General features: G+C 37.7%; 1 protein-coding gene and 2 long non-coding RNA genes across 3 annotated transcripts in view; 2 read left to right on the top strand and 1 right to left on the bottom strand.

The window, feature by feature from the left end:
* Nucleotides 1-25,759, top strand: part of pps (protein partner of snf) — a 58,970-nt gene that overhangs the window by 8,309 nt on the left and 24,902 nt on the right. The window contains exons 8-9 of the mRNA XM_075290926.1: nt 1,306-1,414; nt 1,472-3,694. Of these exons, the coding sequence (XP_075147041.1) occupies nt 1,306-1,414; nt 1,472-3,694 (2,332 nt within the window). The remainder of the gene's footprint in view (nt 1-1,305; nt 1,415-1,471; nt 3,695-25,759) is intronic.
* On the top strand, nt 18,597-19,394 carry LOC142221270 (uncharacterized). The gene is made up of 2 exons (XR_012717980.1): nt 18,597-18,998; nt 19,058-19,394. It is a non-coding gene; the product is annotated as an uncharacterized LOC142221270 (long non-coding RNA).
* On the bottom strand, nt 19,020-19,623 carry LOC142221268 (uncharacterized). The gene is made up of 2 exons (XR_012717978.1): nt 19,414-19,623; nt 19,020-19,358 (listed from the first exon to the last, which is right to left on the bottom strand). It is a non-coding gene; the product is annotated as an uncharacterized LOC142221268 (long non-coding RNA).

Here is a 25,759-nt window from a genome sequence, read left to right as displayed (position 1 = left end):
TTGCATAAGAACTTTTTGAAAAATTTCTAACTTTGATTTTTTATTTTTGGCCAAAGGGATCGCCCACTGTGGGCTGTTGAAATGGTGGACATTTGTCAAGTCCACCAAGTTCATATTACAGTCATCGCTTCTCCGCCAATTTTGCACCACTCCCAGACCCAAAAATAACTTTTTCACTTTTTGGCGACGCTTTTTTGCAGCATTATCAATATATACATTTATGAAGGAATAGTTTTAATAACAATTACTACTTTTTTAATTAAATAGACTAAACAAAATTATAAAGGAGCTTTAGTTATTAAACTAAACATAAATTTAGAAACTTAAACATAAGTTCAACCATTTATTTCATAAATATCAGACTTCAAGCATTCACTTATAATAAAAACCTAACTAACAATTTAGAAGACAATGTTAAAAAATAAAACTATTATTGCCATCGGTAACTGCTATCACAACCCCAGTAATTTAATTGTGCATGGAAGTCTTTAGCGCAACTTTACTTGTTTATTTTTATATAAAAACAATGGAAAATCGTAAATAGGTTTTCAAATTCTGGGGGTGGATAAAATTTGTCTGGGGGTCTAAGCCCCCTCACCAGAGGCCTTCCTACGCTTATGTTGCCGTTGCTCTTAACCCTCTAACTAAAAGTTTCATTTAATAAGGAAGCTTTTAGTAAAACACACCTTAAGACAACAAAAATGGGCAAAATAAAAAGAAAACTTATTTGAAACTATTCAAGAGGCTTTGCAGCATATGCTGAATTTTACCGTATACATTTCTTGCTTAGTTCTCTTGCTTTTGTGTTAATCAGCTGGCAAAATAATTGGGACATTAGAGGGTTAAATGTTGAAAAGGAGAATCATCCAATAATCAAATGTGTTACTGTTACGTAGGCTCCGTTACATATGAATCCATTTCATTCTCTAATAACGTTTTTCAATTGTATTCGGCATGGAGTCATATTAGCGTACACACAAAAAAATTCACGAAAATTTTTCCAATTAAAATTTTAATTGAGTTTTAAAAAATATTCAATTAAAAATTTAACTGATTCAACAAATTTTGTAATTGAAACAAAAATCAATCACACAAATTAATAGTATCAATTATTTTTTAATTGGATCAATTAACTTTTTAATTGACCTTCAATTAATTTTTTAATTGATACTATCATTTCTGTGATTGAAGACATTTCAATTAAAAATTAATTGGATCAATTAATTTCGTGATTGAATTAGAATTTTTTTTGTGTAGAGCACTGGTGCTAATATTTACTTCACAAACAATATTTTTCCCTTCTAGGTTAAGTGGCAACAACGCTCCAACATTTGCAAATTTAAAGAAATGGCTCCAGGACAATCCTACATTCGAAGTCGTTAGGCCCGGCGGTGCAACAGCTCCGGATAAGGAGGTAATGAATCCCAAGTACTCCAAAATATTTCAGGTATAATAATTTTAACCTTTTCAGAAAAAAACAAATATTCGTGTGCAACATTCTTCATCCCCAACAATTGCAAAGACAGTTACTTCTCCTCCGCCACTGAAGTTGCTACCCTTATCGAGTTCAGTTCAACAAAAAAATGAAATAAGGTCGCAAAGCCCAAAAAGATCTTCGACAATACAATCGCAATCTACAAAATCAACTATTTCAGATTTCTTCAAATATTCTCCAGTTTCCGGCAATAGTCGTCCAAACACTCCGAAACAACTGCAAAAATATCCACCACAAGTTTCTATAAAATCTGATAAAATTCAAAAGTCCACAGAAGATGTTAAACCCATAAAGGAAAAATCAACATCCGTCAAACGCCCTGCTAGCACCGAAATCGGAAATAAAACTGGGGGCAACGATGGGGATATTCGTCATGTTGTCCGACGAACTCTTAAGGAACAGTTATTACAAAGGATCCAAGAAGAAAGTTCTACACCAGTTCAGACCTCTACCACTGAATCAGTAAGTCCAAATGACATACCTAAAATGACACCAGAAGAAATTGAAGACTTCACAAAAGCAACAGAATTAGAGATGTATAATTACTTCAATCGCGACACCGGAACAAAATATAAAGCTAAATATCGTTCATTGCTTTTTAATATTAAAGATAGAAAAAACTATACACTATACGCAAAAATCTGTGCAAAATTAATTGAGCCGAAGCAACTAGTGCGAATGTCTCCGGAGGAAATGGCTAGCCAGGAGTTAGCTCAGTGGCGTGAACAAGAAAATAAGCATCAACTGGAAATGATTAAAAAGTCGGAATTGGATATGTTATCATGTGCAAAAAATTATGTCTTAAAAACACACAAAGGCGAAGAGGTAATTGAAGGAAAGTCTTCGGAATACGGAAATGTAGATATAAATATAATACCAGTAGAAGATGCAGAACCAGCAACAAAGAAAGTGAACTATTCCGAAATGCAAACTACATCCCACTACTCTGATGTGGAAATACACTCTCATACGTCCGAATCTATTACACATAACGAAAAAGTGCTCGTTGAAGACAATATGAAATCTTCAAATCACTCTAAAGAACGGGAGAAAGAAAGAGAAAAAGAAAAGTACAGAGAAAAGGATAAGGACCGTGAAAAGAGACACAAAAGCAAGGACAGGCATCGAGAGAAGTCCAGATCTCGCAAACGTAGTCGAAGTCCTTCCAGAAGTCGAAGTAGGGAGCGCAGTGACAAACGACACAAGAGTTGTAATAAGGATGAGAAGCGTGGGCGAGAAAAAGATCGAGGAAAAGATCGCTCAGAGCGGGATCAACAAAGTGAAACTCATGACAAAAAAACACAAAATGAAAAGAAGGGTTTCGCTCCGAAGCCCCGGGAGAGTCGAGCCATAAAACGACAGACCAACGAACAACACTCTAATTCATTTGATACATATAATTTGGTAGACAAAATTCTTGAGTCGACAAAAACTGTTGAAGAGGCAGCCAATTTAAGTTTGAACAAAGAGGTAGAAAATCGAAAATCGTCGGCACCTACTCCTTCGATTACATCTACGACATGTAGTGGATTGGACGCTAGCTATGTTGTTGATATTCCTGCGCCAGCAAATTATGTAGATAGCGACCAAGAGCCAACTAGTACAGTCTCGATTCCAACTCCACCACATGATCCATATGCTCGATTTCTTGCTTTGGATTCTCCATTGTTTGAAAGCAACGAGAATAGCTATAACAGTGCCGCATTATGGAAGGGAAACATAAATATGGTGGATGTTACATCATTTAATCTCTGCATTCAACCAGTTGTGGGAAACTGCTCCAATTTGTCAAAACTGTTGGCCAACGAATTGGATGTTGTTGGACGTATTGGGCCTGAAACCGTGTGGGACTATATTTCAAAAATTAAGAAAAGCCCAAATAAAGAAATTGTCATAATACGCTTGTTGCCGTCGAGTGACTCAGAGACTTCCGCATATAAACTGCTCTATGAGTATTTAGATAATCGCAGTCGTTTAGGCGTTATAAAAAGCATATCGCCTTTTATAAAAGATTTCTACATATATCCCCTAGGAGCGGGAAAACTTATGCCGACAGTACTACGTCCGAATGAATCTGTCGAGTTCTATGATGACCCTTACAGACCAGATGTTTTAATTGGGATAATTGTACGTGTTGTCAAACGTTACAATCCCATTATTCAACAGGCCGTTACATGCACCGTAGATTCTACAACCAAAGTAAGTACACATATTGAAATCTTTAATGTTTAACCCAGCTAGGTAACTGTGAAGAAATTCTTTCTTTTTTGTATTGCAATGTAAAGCTTTTAACACCGATGAACAATATTACAAGAAATATGTACACCTCCGTAACATATGTTCCAAACGTATTTTGCAGGAATAACATACATTTTGGAATATTATCGAATTTTTAAGATGTTTATTTTATTGGAACATTTAATATGTTTGGAAGCACTTCGACCCAAAATATTCTACATGTTTGGAAGCATTTTCTCCAGATTGTGTTATTACTGATATTATAAATTGTATGTCATAAGTCGCTATAGTTTTTTGACGATAACCATTCAAAAGTACATTATTTTTAAACCGTAAACAATCTGTACGCCAGATGGGGGGGGGGGGGGGGGGATTCAACTTAAAAAAAAAAATATTCATATAATCTCATGTGTAGAAAATTTTATTTATGCATAGGTATGTATACAATATTTATACCCTTCACCACTACTGTGGTACAGGGTATAATAAGTTTGTGCATTTGTATGTAACGCCAAGAGATAGTGGTCATAGACCCATCTTTTAGTATACCAATCGGCTTAGAATTAAATTCTGAGTCGATTTAGCGATGTCCGTTTGTCTGTCTGTCCGTCCGTCTGTATATGTAATTTTGTGCACAAAGTACAGCTCGCAATTTAAATCCGATCGTCCTCAAACTTGGCATAGGGCCGTTTCTTGGGACAGAGACAATCGCTATTGGTTTTGGAAAAAATAGGTTCAGATTTAGATATAGCTGCCATATATATTTATCCCCGATGTGGTCATAGTTAGCGTGTTTATCAACCGATGTTCTTCAAATTCAGTATATCCGAATATTTTATGAGTCTCGAAAAACTTGCAAAATATCAGCCAAATCGGTTCAGATTTAGATATAGCTCCCATATATATCTTTCGTCCGATTTAGACTCATATGACCACAGAGGCCAAAGTTTACTACTGGCAAGTCGAAGCTTTTCTAAGGTGACGACATCAAAAGGAGGCAATCCCTCTCGAAAGAGATTCAAGGAACGAAGAAATGCTTTGTTTATCCTAAAGAAATTAGGATCAGTCGACCCAAACACGTTGTCGGCTAAGCAAAGCGATTCCTTAAAATGGGCTCAAGGAATTCTTGAAGCTGGAAAAAGGGAACGATCACCGGATGAGCTACCATCCTCTAAACGGGATCAAAGATCGTTTGCCTCAGTTGCAAAAGACAGCCTTGTGATGGCTATTATTAATAAAGGAGCATTGGACGGTAGGTTCCAAAGCAAAAATGGGGGGAAATTGAGAATGCGATGTCTGGTGTCTACTCAGAGGTGCGAAAAAAGTTTCCCGGACCAAGTCCTCGACGGCAAGATGCTGGATGGTATCAAGGACGATATATGTTAATAGCTTTTGCAGACCAGAGGTCTATGAATTGCTTTAAAGCTGCATTGATGCTAATTGGTGAAGTTTTGGAAGGAGCCGCTTTGGAGTTAGTCGATAAAAAAAACATACCGGCTAAACCTAGAGCACATGCATGGATACCGGCAAACCCTCCTGATCCTGAGTCAATACTAGAGAGACTAAAAGAATGTAACCCAGATCTTCCAACCGCCGATTGGAAGGTTGGTCGTTTGGATGAGGTGGATGGACCAAGACGACATGCGGTGTTTATATTAAACATAGAGTCGCTGCCACATCTAGCCCAGACCCAAGGACGCGTAAGTTATGGCTTTCATGAATCCATATGAAGGTATACAAAAGCGATCAGCCAAAGGATACCGAAACGGACAAGCCTCCGGTAGAGTCAGCAGTCTCCTAGCGAAGCCGAAGGAGACATAAAACCTGCAGACTATGGCGAAAATCATATGCGGGAAGTTTCTACAGGCTCAAGCCTCACCAAAGCTGAACCGCGGATTGTTGCGAGAGTCACCGAGATCTGTGAAGAGGAAGCCCTTGATGACTCAATTGAAGCGGCTGATGTGACGGTGGTTGAAAATTTGGATGGTTCTACGGTTCCTCCAGATAAATCTTCACCATTGTAAGGCCGCTTGTGCTGCCTTAAATGTTCTCCTGATGAAAGGAGACATAGATATAGTTCTTATTCAAGAACCATACATATATAAGAACAAGATCTGTGAATTAAGCACTCCGGGTTTCAAACTTTTGCATAATACCGGTAACGATATAAATCGAGCATGTATAATTGCTAAAAACGAACTAAACTTGTTTCTGCTTCCTTCATTGAGCAATGCAGACACTGTCGTAGCCAGTCTAGAGATATCCACATGCAAATATTGGGTATCTTCGGTCTACATGGGACATGATAGGGAGATGCCACCCTGTGCCGTTAAGACCTTAGTTGAGGAGTCACTAAAAACAAAGACAAAACTCATTATGGGATGCGATGCAAATGCACATCATAGTATTTGGGGAAGTAGTGATACTAATGCAAGGGGAGAGTCGCTAATAGAGTTTATTTTGCGTACTAACCTGGTAGTTTGCAATAAGGGAGATGCACCAACCTTCGTCACCAGGAACAGACAAGATGTTTTGGACGTAACGTTGACCTCTCCGGAACTGAATGATAAGATATCTGAGTGGCAAGTTTTGAGGGAACATAGCTTCTCAGATAATCGCTACATCAGTTTCAGATTGGCTGTTCGTACTTCAAAGACCATATTTCCGCCAAATGTTAGGAAAGCTGATTGGAATAGGTATAGGGAATCGTTCAATTTGATGATACCGGAAATGCCGGAGACAAATATGAGCACTGTGCAAGATATCGAACACGCAGTGGAGCGGATTACTAAGGCCTTCAACGTTTCACTGAAAGCTGCTTGCCCTAGAGGAAAGCCAAGGGGAAAAAATCGGCCGCCATGGTGGACTGCGGAGTTAAGTAATATGAGGAAATCCTGCAGGAAGCTCTTTAACAAAGCAAAGTCCACAAGAGCTCCGGAGGATTGGGACACTTACAAGATGAATCTGAGAGAATATAAACGAGAACTGAGAAGGTCTCAACAAAACTCTTGGGATGATTACTGTAGCAGTATTGAGAATACGTCAGAGGCTTCCAGACTACGGAAGGTACTAGCATCCACTAACACCGCTCCAGGTTTCATTAAAACATCGGAGGGAAATTGGACAACGTCCAGTGAGGAGACGTTGGAGGTACTTTTGGACACACACTTCCCTGGAAATCAGACGGTTGAACCATGTTCCGGCGGTGTAACAGAGGCTCAGCGATCATTTCTTATCGAGTAAATTGTGTCGGAATCTAGAATAAAATGGGCTTTAAATAGCTTTGGATCATTTAAATCCCCCGGACCTGATGGAATTACTCCGGCGGAGTTACAGGCAGTGGCTGAAAGAATTATCCCCTGGTTGACGGTGATATATAAACAATGTGTAAACTTAGCATATATTCCAGAAAAGTGGAGCGAAACAAAAGTCGTCTTCATACCTAAAGCAGGAAAAGCCTCCCACTCGAGTGCGAAGGATTTCCGACCAATCAGCTTATCCTCATTCCTACTTAAGACCCTGGAGAGGATGATAGACATGTATCTTAGAACTAGCGTGGATTCAAGTTTGCTCTCGAAACGACAGCATGCATACTCGAAGGGCAGGTCTACTGAGACCGCATTGCATGAACTGGTCAGCTTTATTGAAAGCTCACTATCTGTCAAAGAATACACAATCGTGGCGTTTCTAGACATCGAAGGGGCGTTCAATAATGTCCATCCGAGCTCGATATTAAATGGACTGACAACTCTAAATGTTGATCCAGGTATACTTAGGCTGTTAGACGAACTTCTAATAAAGAGACGTATTTCAGCCACACTAGGGCAAGCAAACATACAAAGGTATGTGAACAGAGGCACTCCCCAAGGAGGAGTTCTATCACCTCTTCTTTGGAATGTTGCTATAAACAACCTTCTGGTTTCTCTAAAAAAGAAAGGATAAAAGTGGTGGCATACGCAGATGATGTGGCGCTAGCAGTCAGGGGAAAATTCCCATCCACAATCAGAGATATTATACTAAGAGCTCTCCGGATGACTGAGAAATGGGCGAAAGATAATGGTCTTGGGGTAAATCCAGCAAAGACAGAAATAGTCATGTACTGCAAAGATCGCAAAACTCCCACGGTTAGGCCCATTTCATTAGGGGGTAATGAAATTCCCTTTGGTGAGTGTGCAAAATACCTTGGGGTTATTTTGGACAGGAAGCTGAATTTTAGGCTTAATATTGAAGAGAGGGCGAGAAAAGCCACGGTAGCTTTGTACTCGTGCAAAAAGGCAATAGGGAAAAAGTGGGGACTAAGACCAAAAATTGTGCATTGGCTATACACGGCAGTGGTTAGACCTATAATGCTATATGGTGTTGTAGTCTGGTGGCCGGCACTTCAGAAACCGACCTGTTTAGATAAAGTTCAGCGTATGGCGAGCTTATGTATCTCAGGCGCATTTAGTAAGACGGGAACAGACTCCCTTAATGTCATGCTACATCTATTGCCTTTAGGCATTTTGGCCAAACAGTCAGCTGCAACAACCGCTGTGCGTTTGCGCGAGCTATCGCTGTGGTCGGAAAAAATGTACGGTCATAGTTCGGTCCTCAAAGTAATGCCAGATGTGCCTAACGTAGTGGATTACACCCTGGCAAAACCACTTTTCGACAAAAAGTTTGAAACTCTAATTCCCAACAGTGAGGCGTGGTGTACACAGACCCCGGGGAATAAAAGATATATAGATTTCTATACTGATGGCTCCAAATTGAATGGACAAGTGGGGTTCGGAGTATATTCTAAAGATCTGGAAATTCGAATAGCGAAAAGATTACATAATCACTGTAGTGTTTTTCAGGCTGAAATATTGGCAATAAGAGAGGTGGTGAATTGGCTGAGAAGTAATGTTCCAATAAATATTGGCATTAATATATACTCAGAGAGTCAACCTGCAATAAAATCCTTGGATTCTGTGTTCCTTAACTCGAAAACGGCCACAGGCTGCCGCAAATCACTCAACGAGATGGCTGAGCAGTACAATATTCACCTAATATGGGTGCCTGGCCATAGGAACATACCGGGGAACTGCGAAGCAGATGTGTTAGCAAGGCTAGGAACTACCTTACATATTCCAGGGAAACTAGAATCTGTTGGTATGCCTCTGGCCACCTGCAAGCTCTTACTGCGTCAGAAGGCTGTTATGATGGCCAATATTCGATGGGAAAATTGCAAAGGTTGTAACGACACCAAGCAAATTTGGCCCCATTTAAACTTAATCCGCACACTAGATATGCTAGTGTTCTCAAGGCGTCAGATAGCACTCCTAATATCTGCTATAACGGGTCGCTGCCTGATAGGCGAATTTGCAAAAACTATAGGTGCGAAGTATAATGACTATTGTATAAACTGTCATGACGTGTAGGAAAAGGAATCAATTAAACACCTCTTGTGTGAGTGTCCTGCTTTTTGTGTAAGGCGTAAGCGAATTTTAGGAGCATATAGCTTTAGATTACTGGCTGACCTGGAAAACGTAAACTTAAGCAGTTTGTTAATGTTTTTGGAGCAATCTGGTTGGTTCCACAAAAGTAAATAATAGAGAAGGTTCAGTGGTTAAGACTAGAAGTGCCCATATGTAATAGGTACTTTTAGTTAAATGTGGTATCACAATGGACTGAATAGTCTAAGTGAGCCTGAAATTTAATCGGGCTGCCACTTTAACCTAACCTAACCTAACCTACTACCGATCTTCGTGAAATTTTGCACAGAGGGTAGTATTGACATTCTACTAATGCTTGGTAAATTTGATTGAAATCGGTTCAAATGTAGATATAGCTCCCATATATATCTTTCGTCCGATTTGAACTTATATGGCCACAAAAGCCGGAGTTTTGCCGTGATTTGCTTCAAATTTTGCACAAGGGGTACGTTTAATAGTATCGTTAAGTTGGGCAAATTTTTTTAAAATCGGTTCAAACTTAGATATAGCTCACATATATATCTTTCGCCCGATTTTGACTTATATGGTCTCAAAAGCCAGAGTTTTGCCCTGACTTATACTTATATATATATATATATATATATATATATATATATATATATATATATATATATATATATATATATATATATATATATATATATATATATATATATATATATATATATATATATATATATATATATATATATATATATATATATATATATATATATATATATATATATATATATATATATATATAATATATATATATATATATATATATATATATATATATATATATATATATATATATATATATATATATATATATATATATATATATATACGTGAAATTTAGCATAGAAAGCAGAATTTTTATTCGTTCTATGCATATCAAATTTAGTCAAAATTGGTTCAGATTGTATATAGCTCCCATATATACGTACACCAGAGTTGGGGAAATATGGTAGACTGTTTCGTATTTTAGACCCATTTTCAATAGGATTTTCCTCCAATTGACTGGATAGTTTCCTCAGAGAATACAAATAGGGCCAAAATTCTCGCACTTTACACAAAATTCTGTGATGATTTCCCCATGTCTTAGCCATATCCTACACACTGCAATGCCAAAATTTCCACAGAACGGATGAGTTTTAAATAAGGCTCCAAGTCGCCCGACTAGACCGAATAATATATCACAACCCACATATGACCACATATCTTGGCGAGATCTAACCAATATCCTTGTAAAATCGCCACTGCTGAGTAGCAAAAATTTTAAATATTACTCTAATTGTCCTATATCTCGAATACAAATGTATCGCCTGAAAAATCATAAATCTCTTTTGTACAATTGCACTAAAATTTCTCTCGCTTCATATTTCCCATATTTTTTTACTAACATTGTGTTTCATCCCAGCGCGTTAGCCGATTTAAATTTTAATTCTAGAGTTTTTGTAGAAGTACAAAAAATTGTTTCCATTAAAAGTATTTGTATCTGGAAATGTAAACTTTTATATAGCTCCCAGCAAATTTTAAGTATTTGAGATGGTAACATGTTTGTTTACATAGTGGTGAAGGGTATAATATAGTCGGCTCCGCCCGACGTTAGACTTTACTTACTAGTTTTATAATATTGTTACGAATTTGATAATTATAGATATAAGTTTATTTAAATTAGTTTCCGTTAATTTAAAATTTAAAATTGTAACGATAAAATTTCGCTATCACTTGTTGGAATCATCCATTCATTTTCTAGTATTTTCCTGAATTTCTTTTATGTTCTTTTGTTTGCTTACCGAAATGTTAGTTCTTACTCTCTCATAGAATAACAACCCCTTTGCTTTGTTATTTTGCTTTCTCATTTCATCTCATTGTCTATTGTCATTGTTGTTGTAGTAATGCGAGCATATATCTATGTGAGTGTGTATGTGTTTGGCAGCCACCAGACGAATTACTTAATGGTCGTAGATCCTTCTAGCATTGTCTAAGAATGTTCTGGCGTTGCCAGAATATTGTAGTGCTACCAGAATGTTCTCGTATTGCCACACCGTCATATATAAAAGCGCTCGCATGCTGCTAACGAGTCAGTCTTAATTAAAGCGTCAAACGAATAACTTCAGTGTGAACGAATTGTAAAGTGTGAAGTCATAGTAAATAAATTGTAGATTGTCGTTATTTAAAAGAACCGTGTTTTAATTGTCGGGTAATTAAAAACGCCTAAATATAAAAACGTAACAATTGGTGTCAGAAGTGGGATAACGAAAAAAATCTACAATGAAGTTTAATGAGCTTCGTGTGGAAGACTTAAAAAAGGAATTGAGCAAATTGGAGCTGCCGACAACAGGCAATAAGGCCCAGCTTCAAAAGCGTCTACTGGAAGAGTTTGAACGGCGTAATATGGACATTGCGACGCATGAGTTTGATTATAAGGAAGACATTGATGAATCAATACTCGTCAATGCAAGCAGTGTAGAAACTCCATCTGTGGCTTCGAGTGTTGTGGATTACACATCAATGCTCAATGTTTTGAGCAAAATGATGGAAGCAAATTCTAGAAAAATGGAAGAAAAATTCGACGAAAATTCTAGAATGGTCAACGAAAAATTACAACAAATTTCTGAAGGCATGGAGAAACGTGTGGACCATATAGAAAATCAAATTGTGGAATTGGATAAGAAAGTTCTTTCCGTGGATGAGAAAATTATGGTTCATGATGAGAAGTTTCTGCACATCGAGAAAAAAATGTCAGAGCTGGAAATTAAAGGTGGTCCAGTGCGCGTCATCGAGGGCTCAAAAATCAAAACTCCTGTTTTCGATGGCTCAACGTCATTTGATGTCTTCAAATTCCAATTCGAAATGGTTGCTTGTAGAAATTTGTGGAATGACGATGATAAAGCAATTGAACTTCTATTGGCATTAAAGGGCAATGCTGCTGATGTGATACAAAGCATTCCCGCTGCTTCTAGAAATAACTACAATGAAGTAATAGCGGCACTTCAACGCAAGTATGGTGGAGAGCACAAGCAGGACATCTTCAGAATGGAATTGAGAGGAAGAATCCAGAAATCGAATGAAACCCTACAAGATTTCGCAACAGAAGTTGAGCGGCTAGTGCTTTTGACATACCCAGGTGAGAGTCATCCTCTTGTGGACCGCATCAAGATTGAAACCTTCGTCAATGGAATTCGAGACCCAGATATAAAATGTGCAACATATGCGTCACAAAAGGCTACATTCGCTGAAACAGTAACATTCGCACTTGCACAGGAGACTGCGAGATTGCTAGCGCGGCCTCAAATTCACAAGGTACGTAAAGTAGAGACAGAGTGTGATGAATCAAAGTCCGTTATTGAGTCGATGAAAGAGGCCATGAAGCAGGCAATGCAAGAAATGAAGCAAGAGGCAAATAAATCCCGGATCAAATGCTATAACTGTGATAAGCCGGGACATCTAGCTCGAGAATGCAAAGCACGACGCAAACGGTCAAGGTCCACATCACCATCTCCATTAAACAATAGCCATAAGAAGGTGACCCCACAGTCAAGTGAGTCATCTTTAAACTAAATCGAGCTAGTTCAGCGGGGCAAGAGCTGGCTCCCACAGACGATGGCCCCACCATCTCCATAGCAATAGTTCAACAGAAAAATAACAATTTAACTATTGCGGGTGTTATTAATGGCGACAAGCGTACTTTGACGTTGGATACTGGTGCATCAAAGTCTATCATTAGATCTGATTTAGTAAAAGGAAAAGTTACACCACTAATTGGAGTCAAGCTACGCACGGCTACAGGGGAACCCGCAACCGTATATGGAAAGGTCACCGTAAAATTAACTATTGCTAACAAATCCGTTACTTATGATTTCATTGTGGCCGATATAGTTGACGAAGTTATAATTGGAGCGGATTTCATGATTGCTTTTGGCCTCAATCTGGATATGAAGCGTCGTGTAATGACATGGTGCGATGCCGAAATAACGGTAAACGTGGGATACGACGAGAATACACCTGTCAGACGTTTGACAACGAGCCAGTCAGAGTCTATACCACCGAATGCCGAAGCAATTATATGGGTTTCTATGAATGGAGATTGTGAAGTCGGCCAATTGTGGGTTGTTGAACCAGCAGAAAACAAAAGCAACAACATCTTGATAGCAAATGCCCTGGTAACAACGAACGAAGAGAGACTAATACCAGTTCGTGTCTTGAACTTGTCTGACAATCATGAGCAAATTGTAAAATTTTCTGATATTGGAAAATGTACACCAGCCGAGGCAATAGTCAATTTGGAAGGCAACTCATCAAAGACACATGGAGCAGTGAGAAAACATCTAGAAGGGTATTTCGAGGCTTGGGCACGTCATCTATCGCCGTCAGAGAGAAATAAAGCCAAGCAATTGTTGTGGAAAAACGCCTCTGCTTTTGCTTCTGAAAAGGGAAATCAAGGAAGAACATCAGTAGTGAAACATGAAATTAAAACCTCAGAAGAAAGGCCCATAAAACAGGCACCACGAAGTGTTCCCCTGGCAAAAAGAGACGAAGTTCAAAAGCTCATAAAGGAAATGGCGGAGAGTGGAGTGATCGAGCCATCATCAAGTCCTTGGTGTTCCCCAGTTGTGCTGGTCAAAAAGAAAGATGGAAGTACCCGATTCTGCGTGGACTACAGAAAACTGAATGATGTCACCAAAAAGGACAGTTATCCGCTTCCACGCATTGATGACACGTTGGACACACTAGCCGGAACAACATGGTTTTCTACGCTTGATTTGCAGAGTGGATATTGGCAAGTAGAGATCGCCGAGAAAGACAAGGAAAAGACGGCTTTTGGCGTTAATGGCGGTCTCTGGCAATTCAATGTAATGCCGTTCGGGCTCTGCAACGCTCCGGCTACCTTCGAAAGATTGATGGAGCGGGTACTGAAGGGGTTGCACTGGAAGTCGTGCTTGATATACTTGGACGACATCATAGTGATGGGCAAAACATTTGACGAGCACCTTAAGAACTTGAAAGACGTTATCCAGCAATTGTCAGCCGCTGGTCTACGCCTTAACGCAAAGAAATGCTCCCTTTTCCAGCGGGAAGTTAAATACCTGGGTCATCATGTGACTGCAGAGGGCATATCCACCGATGAAGACAAGATCCAAGCTGTCAGAGATTGGCCACGACCCCGAAATCTCCACGAATTAAGAAGTTTCCTGGGGTTATGTACATCGTTATGTACCAGAAGTTTCCTGGGGTTATGCATCGCCGTTAGTCTCCATAAATTGACCCAAAAAGGTCAGAAGTTCCAGTGGAGCGACGAATAGGAGGATTCATTCCAACATTTAAAAGAACTTTTATGTTCAGCTCCTGTTCTAGCGTATCCTATTCCGGGCGAAAAATTTGTTTTGGATACAGATGCTAGCGCGCATGGTATTGGAGGTGTGCTATCCCAACAGATAGACGGCAAGGAGAAGGTCATCGGATATTTCAGCCGAACGTTGTCCAAGCCGGAAAAGAACTACTGTGTAACGCGACGAGAGCTGCTAGCCGTCATAGAGAGTGTAAAACATTATCATAAATATTTGTATGGACAACACTTCTTGCTCAGGACTGATCACTCAGCTCTACGATGGTTGCTCCAATTCAAGAATCCGGAAGCTCAACTGGCACGTTGGATCGAGAGGCTCCAAAGCTATGATTTCAGTATCGAGCATAGAAAAGGTGGAAAACACGGTAACGCTGACGCCTTGTCACGTCGACCTTGCAGTATAGCATGCAAGCACTGCTCGAAAGCTGAACACAAGGAGGATATTGTTGATATTCGGCTGTTACACGTCGAATCTGGAGTGGACTGGCCAACAGAACAGCGTAAAGATCCCATTTTGAACAAAATTATTTCGGCAAAGGAAGAGAACAAGAAGCCCAGTAAGAAAGACATCGCAGCCGAAAGTCCACTTATGAAATCATACTGGGCTCAATGGGATAGTTTAGTTCTAGTCAATGGATCCCTGCAACGTAAATGGGAAAGCGAAGATGGCAAGAGCAGCCGAAATTTGATCATCGTTCCAGATTCCAAAATAAGAGATGTTTTGGCGGAGTTCCATAATGGTCCCAGTGGAGGTCATCTGGGAATAACCAAAACCGCCGAGAAAGTGAAGCAACGATTCTACTGGGTTGGATGCCAGAAATCAATTGCTGAATGGGTAGCCAATTGCGAGAAGTGCATGAAGGCGAAAGGTCCAACAAGGAAAAGTCGAGGTCCTATGCAAGAATATAGACCAGGAGCCCCGTTTGAAAGAATAGCAATGGACGTGGCAGGCCCTTTCCCAGTAAGTGATTCTGGAAACCGTTATGTCCTTGTGGTAATGGATTACTTCAGCAAATGGCCGGAGGTGTATGCAATTCCAAACCAAGAAGCAAAAACGATTGTGGATGTTGTCAACAAAAACTGGATATGTCGCTACGGTGTGCCGTCCGAGATTCACTCAGACCAGGGAAGAAATTTTGAATCGGCCATATTCAAAGAGATGTGTGAATCCCTTGGTATCAAGAAAACGAGGACTACACCATTACATCCACAATCCGATGGCATGGTAGAAAGGTTTAATCGCACTCTGGAGGAACATCTTCGAAAAGTAGTGGACAACGGCCAGAGGGACTGGGACGAGCATATACCAAAGTTTTTGCTGTCGTATAGATCTGCCATTCATGATTCCACCTCTCGAACACCGGCCAATGTTCTATTCGGAACTGAGTTGAAGTTGCCTGGTGATCTGATATTCGGTGCTAAACCTAATGAGCTCGCCATGGAAGAAAACAGAAACGACATCCCAAACACTTTCGGTGAAGTTCACGAATCAGTGCGCAACAAAATAAAAATGGTCAGCAACAGAATGAAGGCGAGATACGATCGTGCTGTAAATACTGAAGGCTTCCAAGAAGAAGAATTGGTTCTGCTATTTAACCCGCAACGAAAGAAAGGATTGTGTCCTAAACTGCAGACACAGTGGGAAGGCCCATACAAAGTCATCAAGAAGATCAATGATGTTGTATACCGGATTCAGAAGGACGACAGCCCTAGATCAAAGATGAAAGTTGTACATCTGGAACGATTGGCTCCTTACGGAACAGGTTCTGTGCCTGTTCGGGACGAACAGGCTTAAGCGGGAGGCAGTGTTACGAATTTGATAATTATAGATATAAGTTTATTTAAATTAGTTTCCGTTAATTTAAAATTTAAAATTGTAACGATAAAATTTCGCTATCACTTGTTGGAATCATCCATTCATTTTCTAGTATTTTCCTGAATTTCTTTTATGTTCTTTTGTTTGCTTACCGAAATGTTAGTTCTTACTCTCTCATAGAATAACAACCCCTTTGCTTTGTTATTTTGCTTTCTCATTTCATCTCATTGTCTATTGTCATTGTTGTTGTAGTAATGCGAGCATATATCTATGTGAGTGTGTATGTGTTTGGCAGCCACCAGACGAATTACTTAATGGTCGTAGATCCTTCTAGCATTGTCTAAGAATGTTCTGGCGTTGCCAGAATATTGTAGTGCTACCAGAATGTTCTCGTATTGCCACACCGTCATATATAAAAGCGCTCGCATGCTGCTAACGAGTCAGTCTTAATTAAAGCGTCAAACGAATAACTTCAGTGTGAACGAATTGTAAAGTGTGAAGTCATAGTAAATAAATTGTAGATTGTCGTTATTTAAAAGAACCGTGTTTTAATTGTCGGGTAATTAAAAACGCCTAAATATAAAAACGTAACAATATTAAATTGAGCCGACGGGCTTTTTGGGCATCAAATAAATCAATTACTTCTTCAGTCGGCACATTTATTCGGCGATGAACCGACATTAACGCCAATCCATTGAGTCTACTCTCGCTAGTCGAATTTCTAAGATACGTCTTTAATCTCTTCATTGTTGAAAATGAAAGTTCGGATGAGTACGTAGTAACTGCAGAGATGGAAAATGCAGTACTATAGTACTTTTTTCAATACTTTTTCACCCCGGTCAGTACCGTAGTACCCCCGCGAATGATTTAGTACCTTTTGTGTAGACATTTTTGAGTCGATATCAGATTTATGGTACAATAGCTTTGACAAAATATTTTAATATTTTGAGAAAGTCTTTATCAACCTTATTTGCTAATAGTCTTTTACAAATATGGCAAAACAAACATGTTCATGTGGGAAGAAAATCTCGATTTTGTAAAAGACATAGTCAAAAACCGGATTTTATTGAACTTCAAGAATGTTTTAGTCGAAAAAAGAATGTGATTCTATATTATCGATTTTTTATTTCGGTAGAAAATGTTGTCAAAATTTTATTTCTCTATAGAATTTTTGCAAAATTTTATTTTTATAGAAAATTTTGTCAAAAATTTATTTCAATTGAAAATTTTGTACAAATTATATTTCTATAGGAAGTTTTTGCAAAATTTTATTTCTATAGAAAAAATTTTGCAACATTTTTTTCTACAGATTTTTTTTTGCAAAATTTTATTTCTATAGAAAATTTTTGCAAAATTTTATTTATACAGAAAATTTTGTCAAAATTTTATTTATATAGAAAATTTAGTCTCTTGACAATAATTTTTCAGTGAAATTTTTGTTGAAATTTCCGCTCAAAAAATACCTTTTTTTGTACTTTTTTAAAAATTGTATTTTCCATCCCTGAGTAACTGGCAAAGTGACCAAAATTTTTAAAAGAATATGCACCTTTGGAAATATCTCTTTATTGCACTCTCCAAGTGATTCCATCGCTGAATTAGGCAGGTTCTTTTCGCAGGTTTTGCGCCATTTCATTTACATGTGTGTTTGGCTGTTTCGTTGTTGTTGCTATGGCCAAACAAAGTGAGTCATGTTCACAAAAAGAACAACAAACACGAATAAAAAGCAGAAAGACATTTTTCAAAAATGAAATTTGTGGTGCGAGAACAAAAACAATTTGTTTTTTTTTCGACCGTCGTTTGACGGGCTTTTCAACTAGTATTCTATGATTTGTGCAAGTTTTATAGGTAAGCGTTTTTCAAAATAAAACCTCCAGCTTTTCTTCAACATCTTCGATAAGATTTTTCTATGCAGCTAAAAATATATATTTATTTATATAAAAATATTCATTCATTTCGGGGGGGTTGATCCCCCTCATCCCCCCCCCCCTGAATACGGCCTTGATCTTCAACATTGCATCCCAGAAATTCTTTCACCTTTCCACTCACATGTTCGTACCATTTGACACATATCAAACTATCCTATTCACAATAAGCCTAATTTTATATTTATTAAAATTCTGAGTGCACGATACTTGATAATATATAGAATTGTAGGGGGTTTGATGACAAATCTTCTCCCAAACGAGCCAGCTCCCGAAGACAAACTTTAAAGATTCTACCTATGAAGACCAGGGGGGTTACTCTGTATTGCGATACGAAAGCAAATGCGATGCGATAGTTAAATGCGTTAAGAGTACAATTCGGTACTCTGTATCACTTGCGCAAACGCTTTCGCAAAGTAAACTGAAAATATGGTAACGCTTTAGCAAAATAAAGCGAAAATATGACAACGCTGGCTGCACAATGTAAATAATAACGAAAATGATAAAAAGAAATGTCAAAAAATTGTAAATAAAAACATTTTAAACAATCTTCCGTTCGGTGCGTGTTCTTTTAAAACTTGCTAATCGTTTATAACAAAAAAGTAATAATTATGGATTCGATAGCGTTATGGTTTGAAGAAAATTAACATGAACGAATTACAAGAAGAATTTTGCGAGATCGGTCAAATATACTCTCCCTAAGTGACCACGGGTAAGAAAATGGAAACTCAAATTATGTGACAAACGTTTTCGAATATTTCATTTTTATAGATTTCGTCTTAATAAAGATGCGTTTATGTATGTATTAAACGCTATTAAAGACGACCTCGTCGTTCCAAATAAATCCACAGCTATTCCAACCCCAATAAAAGTGGCCGCTGCTTTGAAATTGCTTGGACAAGGTGGTTATCTACAAATCGGCCAAGACCATCTTTTAGGACTATCAGAGCAATCTATGTCGCGCTGCTTGATTGAACGAATACTTTGTCCCAAGGTAACTGCGGAAGAGACCATAAAGTCTACCAAAGTTTGGAACTGACGTTGCTGTGTCTGTAACTTTTTTGGTTTTTCCCTAAAACAATAAACAATTTAGATACAAATATAAAAATTTAATTGTGCTTACTTACATATTTGTTACTTTGCGATTGCTATTTTGTTTGCGCACGATTTTTGCGATCAACGAACGAGTTTGACATACGCTTTCGCATTATAGAGTGCGGTGATGCCAGATTTGCGAAAACTAGATGCGCAAGGTAGATACGAAAACGAATTACTGAGTACCAATTACTCGATTCGCGACAAATTTTCTTACGCATCGCAATACAGAGTAACCCCCCAGATAAGATTCTGGATTTATGAGAACCAATTTTGTTTGAGTTTTAGAGAAAATATAAACATATCGTGTATATGTTGAAATTACGTCTTGATTTAAAATCTTAAATCTGTAGATTTTTCCGCATTTACTTAAATACGATGAGTAAAATCTGGAACTTTTACTTTCAGTTTGAAGCAATTTTCATGATCAGTGCGCCTGCTATACCCTGAAAGAAGTGTTTTCTTTTTTGAGAAACGTAATTTTAGACAAGCAAAGTTTTCTTTTGACACAAATTTTAGAGACAATCGTTGAATAAACGAAAACACTTTATAAGAAAAAGAAATTTCGTTTGTCTAAAATTGTATTATAGATTACTAATTTCCAGCAAATCGGATAAAAACTACGTATTCTAGAAGCCCAAGAAATAAAGCCGGGAGATCGGTGTATATGGGGGCTATACCAAAACATGGACCGATAGGCACCATTTACTACTCACATATTTGTGATCTTAAAATACCTCCAGATTTTAAATTTCAAACAAATCGGCCAGAAAATATAGTCTCTAGACGGCCAAGAAGTAAAAATCGAGAGATCAGTCTATATGGAGGTTATACCAAAAAATGGACCGATATACCTCAATTTCGGCACTCTTATTGTGGTCTAAAAATACCTCTAGATTTCGAATTTCAGGCAAATCATGTAATAAATACAGTTTATTGTAGCTCAAGAATTTCAGGCAAAGCGGATGGTAAATATAGTTTCTAGAAGCCCAAGAAGCAAAATGGGAGATCGGTCTATACCAAAAAATGGACCGATGGGCACCATTTTCGGCACACCTTTTTATGGTCCCAAAAGAACTTTAGATTTTCAATTTCAGGAAAATCGGATAGAAAATATAGTTTCTAGAAGCCCAATAAGCAAAATCGGGTAATCAGTCTCTATGAGGGCTATATCAAAACATGGACCGATGAGCACCATTTTCGGCACACCTTTTTATGGTCCTCAAATACCTCTAGATTTCCAATTTCAGGCAAATCGGATGGTAAATATAGTTTCTAGAAGCCCTAAAAGCAAAATCGGGATATCGGTCTATATGCGGGCTATACCAAAACATGGACCGATGAGCACCATTTTCGGCACACCTTTTTATGGTCCTCAAATACCTCTATATTTCCAATTTCTGGCAAATTGGATAAAAACTACGGTTTTTATAGGCCCAAGACTCCAAATCGAGAGGTTGGTTTATATGGGGGCTATATCAAAACATGGACCGATGCGGACCATTTTCGACACACCTCTTTATGGTCCCAAAATACCTTTAGATTTTCAATTTCATACAAATCGGATAGAAAATACTGTTTCTAGACGCGTAAGAAGCAAAATCAGGAGATCGGTCTATATGGGGGCTATACCAAAACATGAACCGATATGGACCATTTTCGACACACCTCTTTATAGTCCCACAATACCACTAGATTTCCAATTTCAGGCAAATCGGATGGTAAATATAGTTTCTAGACGCCCAAGGAGCAAAATCGGGAGATCGGTCTATATGGGGGCTATATCAAAACATGGACCGATGCGAACGATTTTCGACACACCTCCTTATGGTCCTAAAATACCTCTAGATTTTCAATTTCAGACAAATCGGATAGAAAATACTGTTTCTAAACGCCTAAGAAGCAAAATCGGGAGATCGGTCTATATGGGGGCTAACTAAAACATGGACCGATACGACCATTTTCGACACACCTCTTTATGGTCCTAAAATACCTCTAGATTTCCAATTTCAGGCAAATCTGATAAAAACTACGGTTTTTATAGGCCCAAGACTCCAAATCGGGAGGTCGGTTTATATGGGGACTATATCAAAACTTGGACCGATATAGCCCATCTTCGAACTTTACCTGCCTGCAAACAAAAAACTAATCTGTGCCAAATTTCGGGACGATAGCGCCATTATTGAAGGCTGTAGCGTGATTACAACAGACAGACAGACGGACAAACGGACATGCTTATATCTTAGAATTTCTCCCTGATCAAGAATATATATACTTTATATAGTCGGAAATCGATATTTCGATGTGTTACAAACGGAATGACAAACTTATTATACCCCGTCACCATTTTATGGTGGTGGGTATAAAAAAAAGTAATAAATCAATATTTGTGATTAATTGGCGGATAAATTTGAGTCGAGATGAGTCGACATATTCGGCAGCGGCATCGACTTGAAAAAAATGGTCGGCGGAGGCTTAAATCGGCGGCGCGACTCGGAGGCTTCATTCTCTGACCCAGACACTTAATACTATTCACAAAATCAAATGTCACACCGCGCATATAAATCGCAGGATGTGAAACCAACCTATGACTCGTACGAATCATGATCGCCTTGGTCTTGTGTGGGTTTGCAATAGAGGTGTGCACGTGAGTAATATTTTACTCACGCACACTCACGACGAAAATATCTTACTCACGCACCATATTGTGTGCTAGGCCTCACGCACACTCACGAAAAGAAAACTTGTACTCACGCACGAAAATGTTGTGACTCATGAAACATACCGTGACTCACGAAAAATATCGTGACTCACGAATAATTTTATGAGTAATTTACCTGAGGGACGTGTCTGAAATCATGAACACGATTTAAATCGAGAGCATTATTAAACTCTTAACATCCTAGGTATCACTAAAATTGCAAATGAATTTAACTTCTAACGTTTTATGTTGGAGAGCGGGATTATTTTCGTGAGCGTAATTCGTTACTCACGCACACTCACGAAGATATTGTTTTCGTGACTCACGCTCACGCACGACATTTTGGTTTGTTAATCACGCACACTCACGCCGTTGACATGTGCGTGAGTCACGACAATTTCGTGTCACGTGCACACCTCTAGTTGCAATTAGATCATTATTATCCGGCCAGTCAGAAAGAGCAGAAAGATTGGTGTTAATGTTGATTTCCAGAGAATAAGAAACAGACCTATCACAAGAAAAAACCAATTGACATACATATTGTCAACATGTTATTTCTATAGAAAATGTTGTCAAAATTTTATTCCAATAGATAATTTTATCAAAATTTTATTTCTCTAGAAAATTTTGTGAAAATTTTATTTCTATAGAAAATTTTGTCAAAATTTTATTTCTATAGGAAATTTTGTCAAAATTTTATTTCTATAAAAAATTTTATTTATATAGAGAATTTTGTCAAAATTTTATTTATATAGAAAATTTTGTCAAAATTTTAGTTTTATAGAAAATGTCAAATTTTATATTTATAGAAAATTTTGTCAAAAATTATTTTTATAGAAAATTTTGTCAAAATTTTATTTTTATAGAAAACTAGCGTAACCCGGCCCGCTTCGCTGCGCCTTCCGAAGCGTATTTGTAGGAACATTTTGCGTTAACTTAGTCAACCATATCCTTCGTGCTGAAAACAAATTCGAAAAGATTTGAATTCTTTCAAACAAATCGGACTACTTGCTTTTTCGTTTATAGGTACAAATACGGCGGATATGCAAACGTCGGGGAGAGGGAGTACCCTTTCCTCCAAATTTTTTAAATAATGTTCTGTATTCAAGTAGTTGGACAATCTTCTATATTTCTTGTGAATTTTAAGTGTGGTTTGTCAAGGAAAGGTATCCTTCTCCTCAACATATCTGAAAATGAAGCACTATATTAACATATAATAACATACAAAGAATTACTGTTTCTCATCCAATAAATCGGAAAAAGCAAAAGTAGTAAAAACGTACCCTATATTAATTTCACAACTACTCAATGGTCCCTATAAATTCTATCGAAGTAAATCGACAAAGATTATTTAAATTTTCCCCTTCCCCAACCAGATATCGAAAAATCATATACTAATTTAAAAATCATGTATAAATTTAATCACCTCCTCCCACGTTCCCTGTAAATTTCAGGTGGATCGGAAATGTTTAAGTTTTGCTCTATTGTTTTAAAGGGACGTCACTTTCCCCGATACGATATCGACAAACACTGTAGTAAATAGCACCCCTAACCTTCCCTGAAAATTCTTGAAACTTTCCTTCAAGTGTGGGGCAAGGAAGGTTGCCTCTTCGTTCATAACCTTCCTCCACTGCCTTTGTAAATTTCAAGAAAACTTAAGTTATTTTTTACAGTTGTAGTGGAAGACCTCCTCCACGACCAAATATCGGAAAGTGATGTAGCGTATCTTTTGTAAACGTCGCAGAATATGTCAAGCAAATTATAAGTCTAATGGGGCGGCCTCTCTTCCGTCCAAATATCACAAAATCAGGTATCAAATATTAATATCGTAACCTCTTCCCAGTCCTCTGTAAATTTCAAGTAACTCGGTAACGTTTAATTCTTTCTCTGTATGTACTTAAGAGAATCGGATGTCTCCCTATGCCCTTTTATTTTTATTAAAAAATCAGGAACCTCACCCATTGTTCCGTAAAATTTCAGTCGGGGGAGTTTAGTTTTGTTTTCACTGTACTTTAAAAAAAGTCGGGCAAAGGGGTGGTCCCCCGACCAAATATCGAAAAATAATGTAGCGGATTTTTGTCTAGATGCCAACCCCAACATTCAATGAAAATTTCAAGCAAATCGCATAATTTTGTTCCAAGTTTCAAAAAGTAGGGCATGGGGGAGGTCCCCCTCCCCGTCCACATATGAACTCATCAGGTACCCCATATTAATTCCATAACCTCACCGCATGTTCTCTGTAAATCTCAGATAATTTAGAGAATTTTAGGTTTTTCGCTGTACTTTAAAAAAGTCGAACAAAGCGGAGGTCCCCTCCCCCTCCACCAACAATATCGAAATATAAAGTAGCGGATCTTTGTCTAGATGCCAACCACAACCTTCAATGAAAATTTCAAGCAAATCGGTCAACTTTGGTCCAATTTTCAAAAAGTCGGACAAAGGGGAGGTCCCCCTCCGCGACCAGGTGTCAAAAATGAGGTACCCTATTTTCACCACATGAACGCCCCCTACGATCTCTGAAAGTTTCAAGTAAATCGGTTCAGCCGTTTCGGAGCAAACTCGGAACATACAAACAAACAAACAAACAAACAAATAAACAAACATAGATTATATATATATATATATATATATATATATATATATATATATATATATATATATATATATATATATATATATATATATATATATATATATATATATATATATATATATATATATATATATATATATATATATATATATATATATATATATATATATATATATATATATATATATATATATATATATATATATATATATATATATATATATATATATATATATATATATAGATTTTGTCAAAATTTTATTTTTATACAAAATTTTAATCAAAATTTAATTTGTATACAAAGTTTGTGGAGTAATTCTTTGTAGAGGAATATTATTCAAAATCTACCAAAACATCAAGAATTCTACCAAACAGTACAAAATCTAACAGTTTTGGTAGATTTGTTCCGCTTCGGTAGTGGTACAATACGAGCGAGCTTCCAACTATCTGGATATTTCGACGTCATTATTATCGTATTACAGATGTTCAAAACATAATACGATATATAAGGAAATATAATATTTATAAATATAAGTGGAAAATCATCTATCCCAATTGCATCTGACTTCACATGAGACAATGCCTCATATAAATCATAAATATCCACACAACTAAACGAAAATGCCCCAATGATATCCTCAATATCAGGTATGTCACCATGTCTGACTCCACCATTTAAAACAAATGAACCGGTTATCTCGGCCACGTCTACGTCATCAAAACAAATATTGTCCCTTTCACTGCAGTTCTTATTAAATTTACAAACAAATTTATCTGGAGGTGTTTTCTAAACTTCCCAATCAAAGATTTGAGCTTGTTCCTGTTACTCCAACTGGGGTCATTTCTAAAAACACGATATGCAGCATCGCGAGCGCGTCTCCTATCCGTCACCTCCCTTCTCCTCATCCAAGAGTCACCAATTCGAAACCTAACCGTTGGTACGTGTTCAAATAGTCCAGCTAGCCCCCACCTTAATGAATTTATAAAAAATTGCTTATAAATCTTATTGTTCTTCGAGTTAACACTTTCTATAACAAATTTAATACTATGTGAGTGAAGGAGGAAATATCTCCAGAAAAATCCC

The sequence above is a fragment of the Haematobia irritans genome, chromosome 1 (genome assembly GCF_050003625.1).
Source record: "Haematobia irritans isolate KBUSLIRL chromosome 1, ASM5000362v1, whole genome shotgun sequence".
NCBI classification, from domain to species: Eukaryota; Metazoa; Arthropoda; class Insecta; order Diptera; family Muscidae; genus Haematobia; species Haematobia irritans.
Note: the sequence above shows the minus strand (reverse complement) of the source record. Positions and strands in the feature narration are given on the sequence as shown.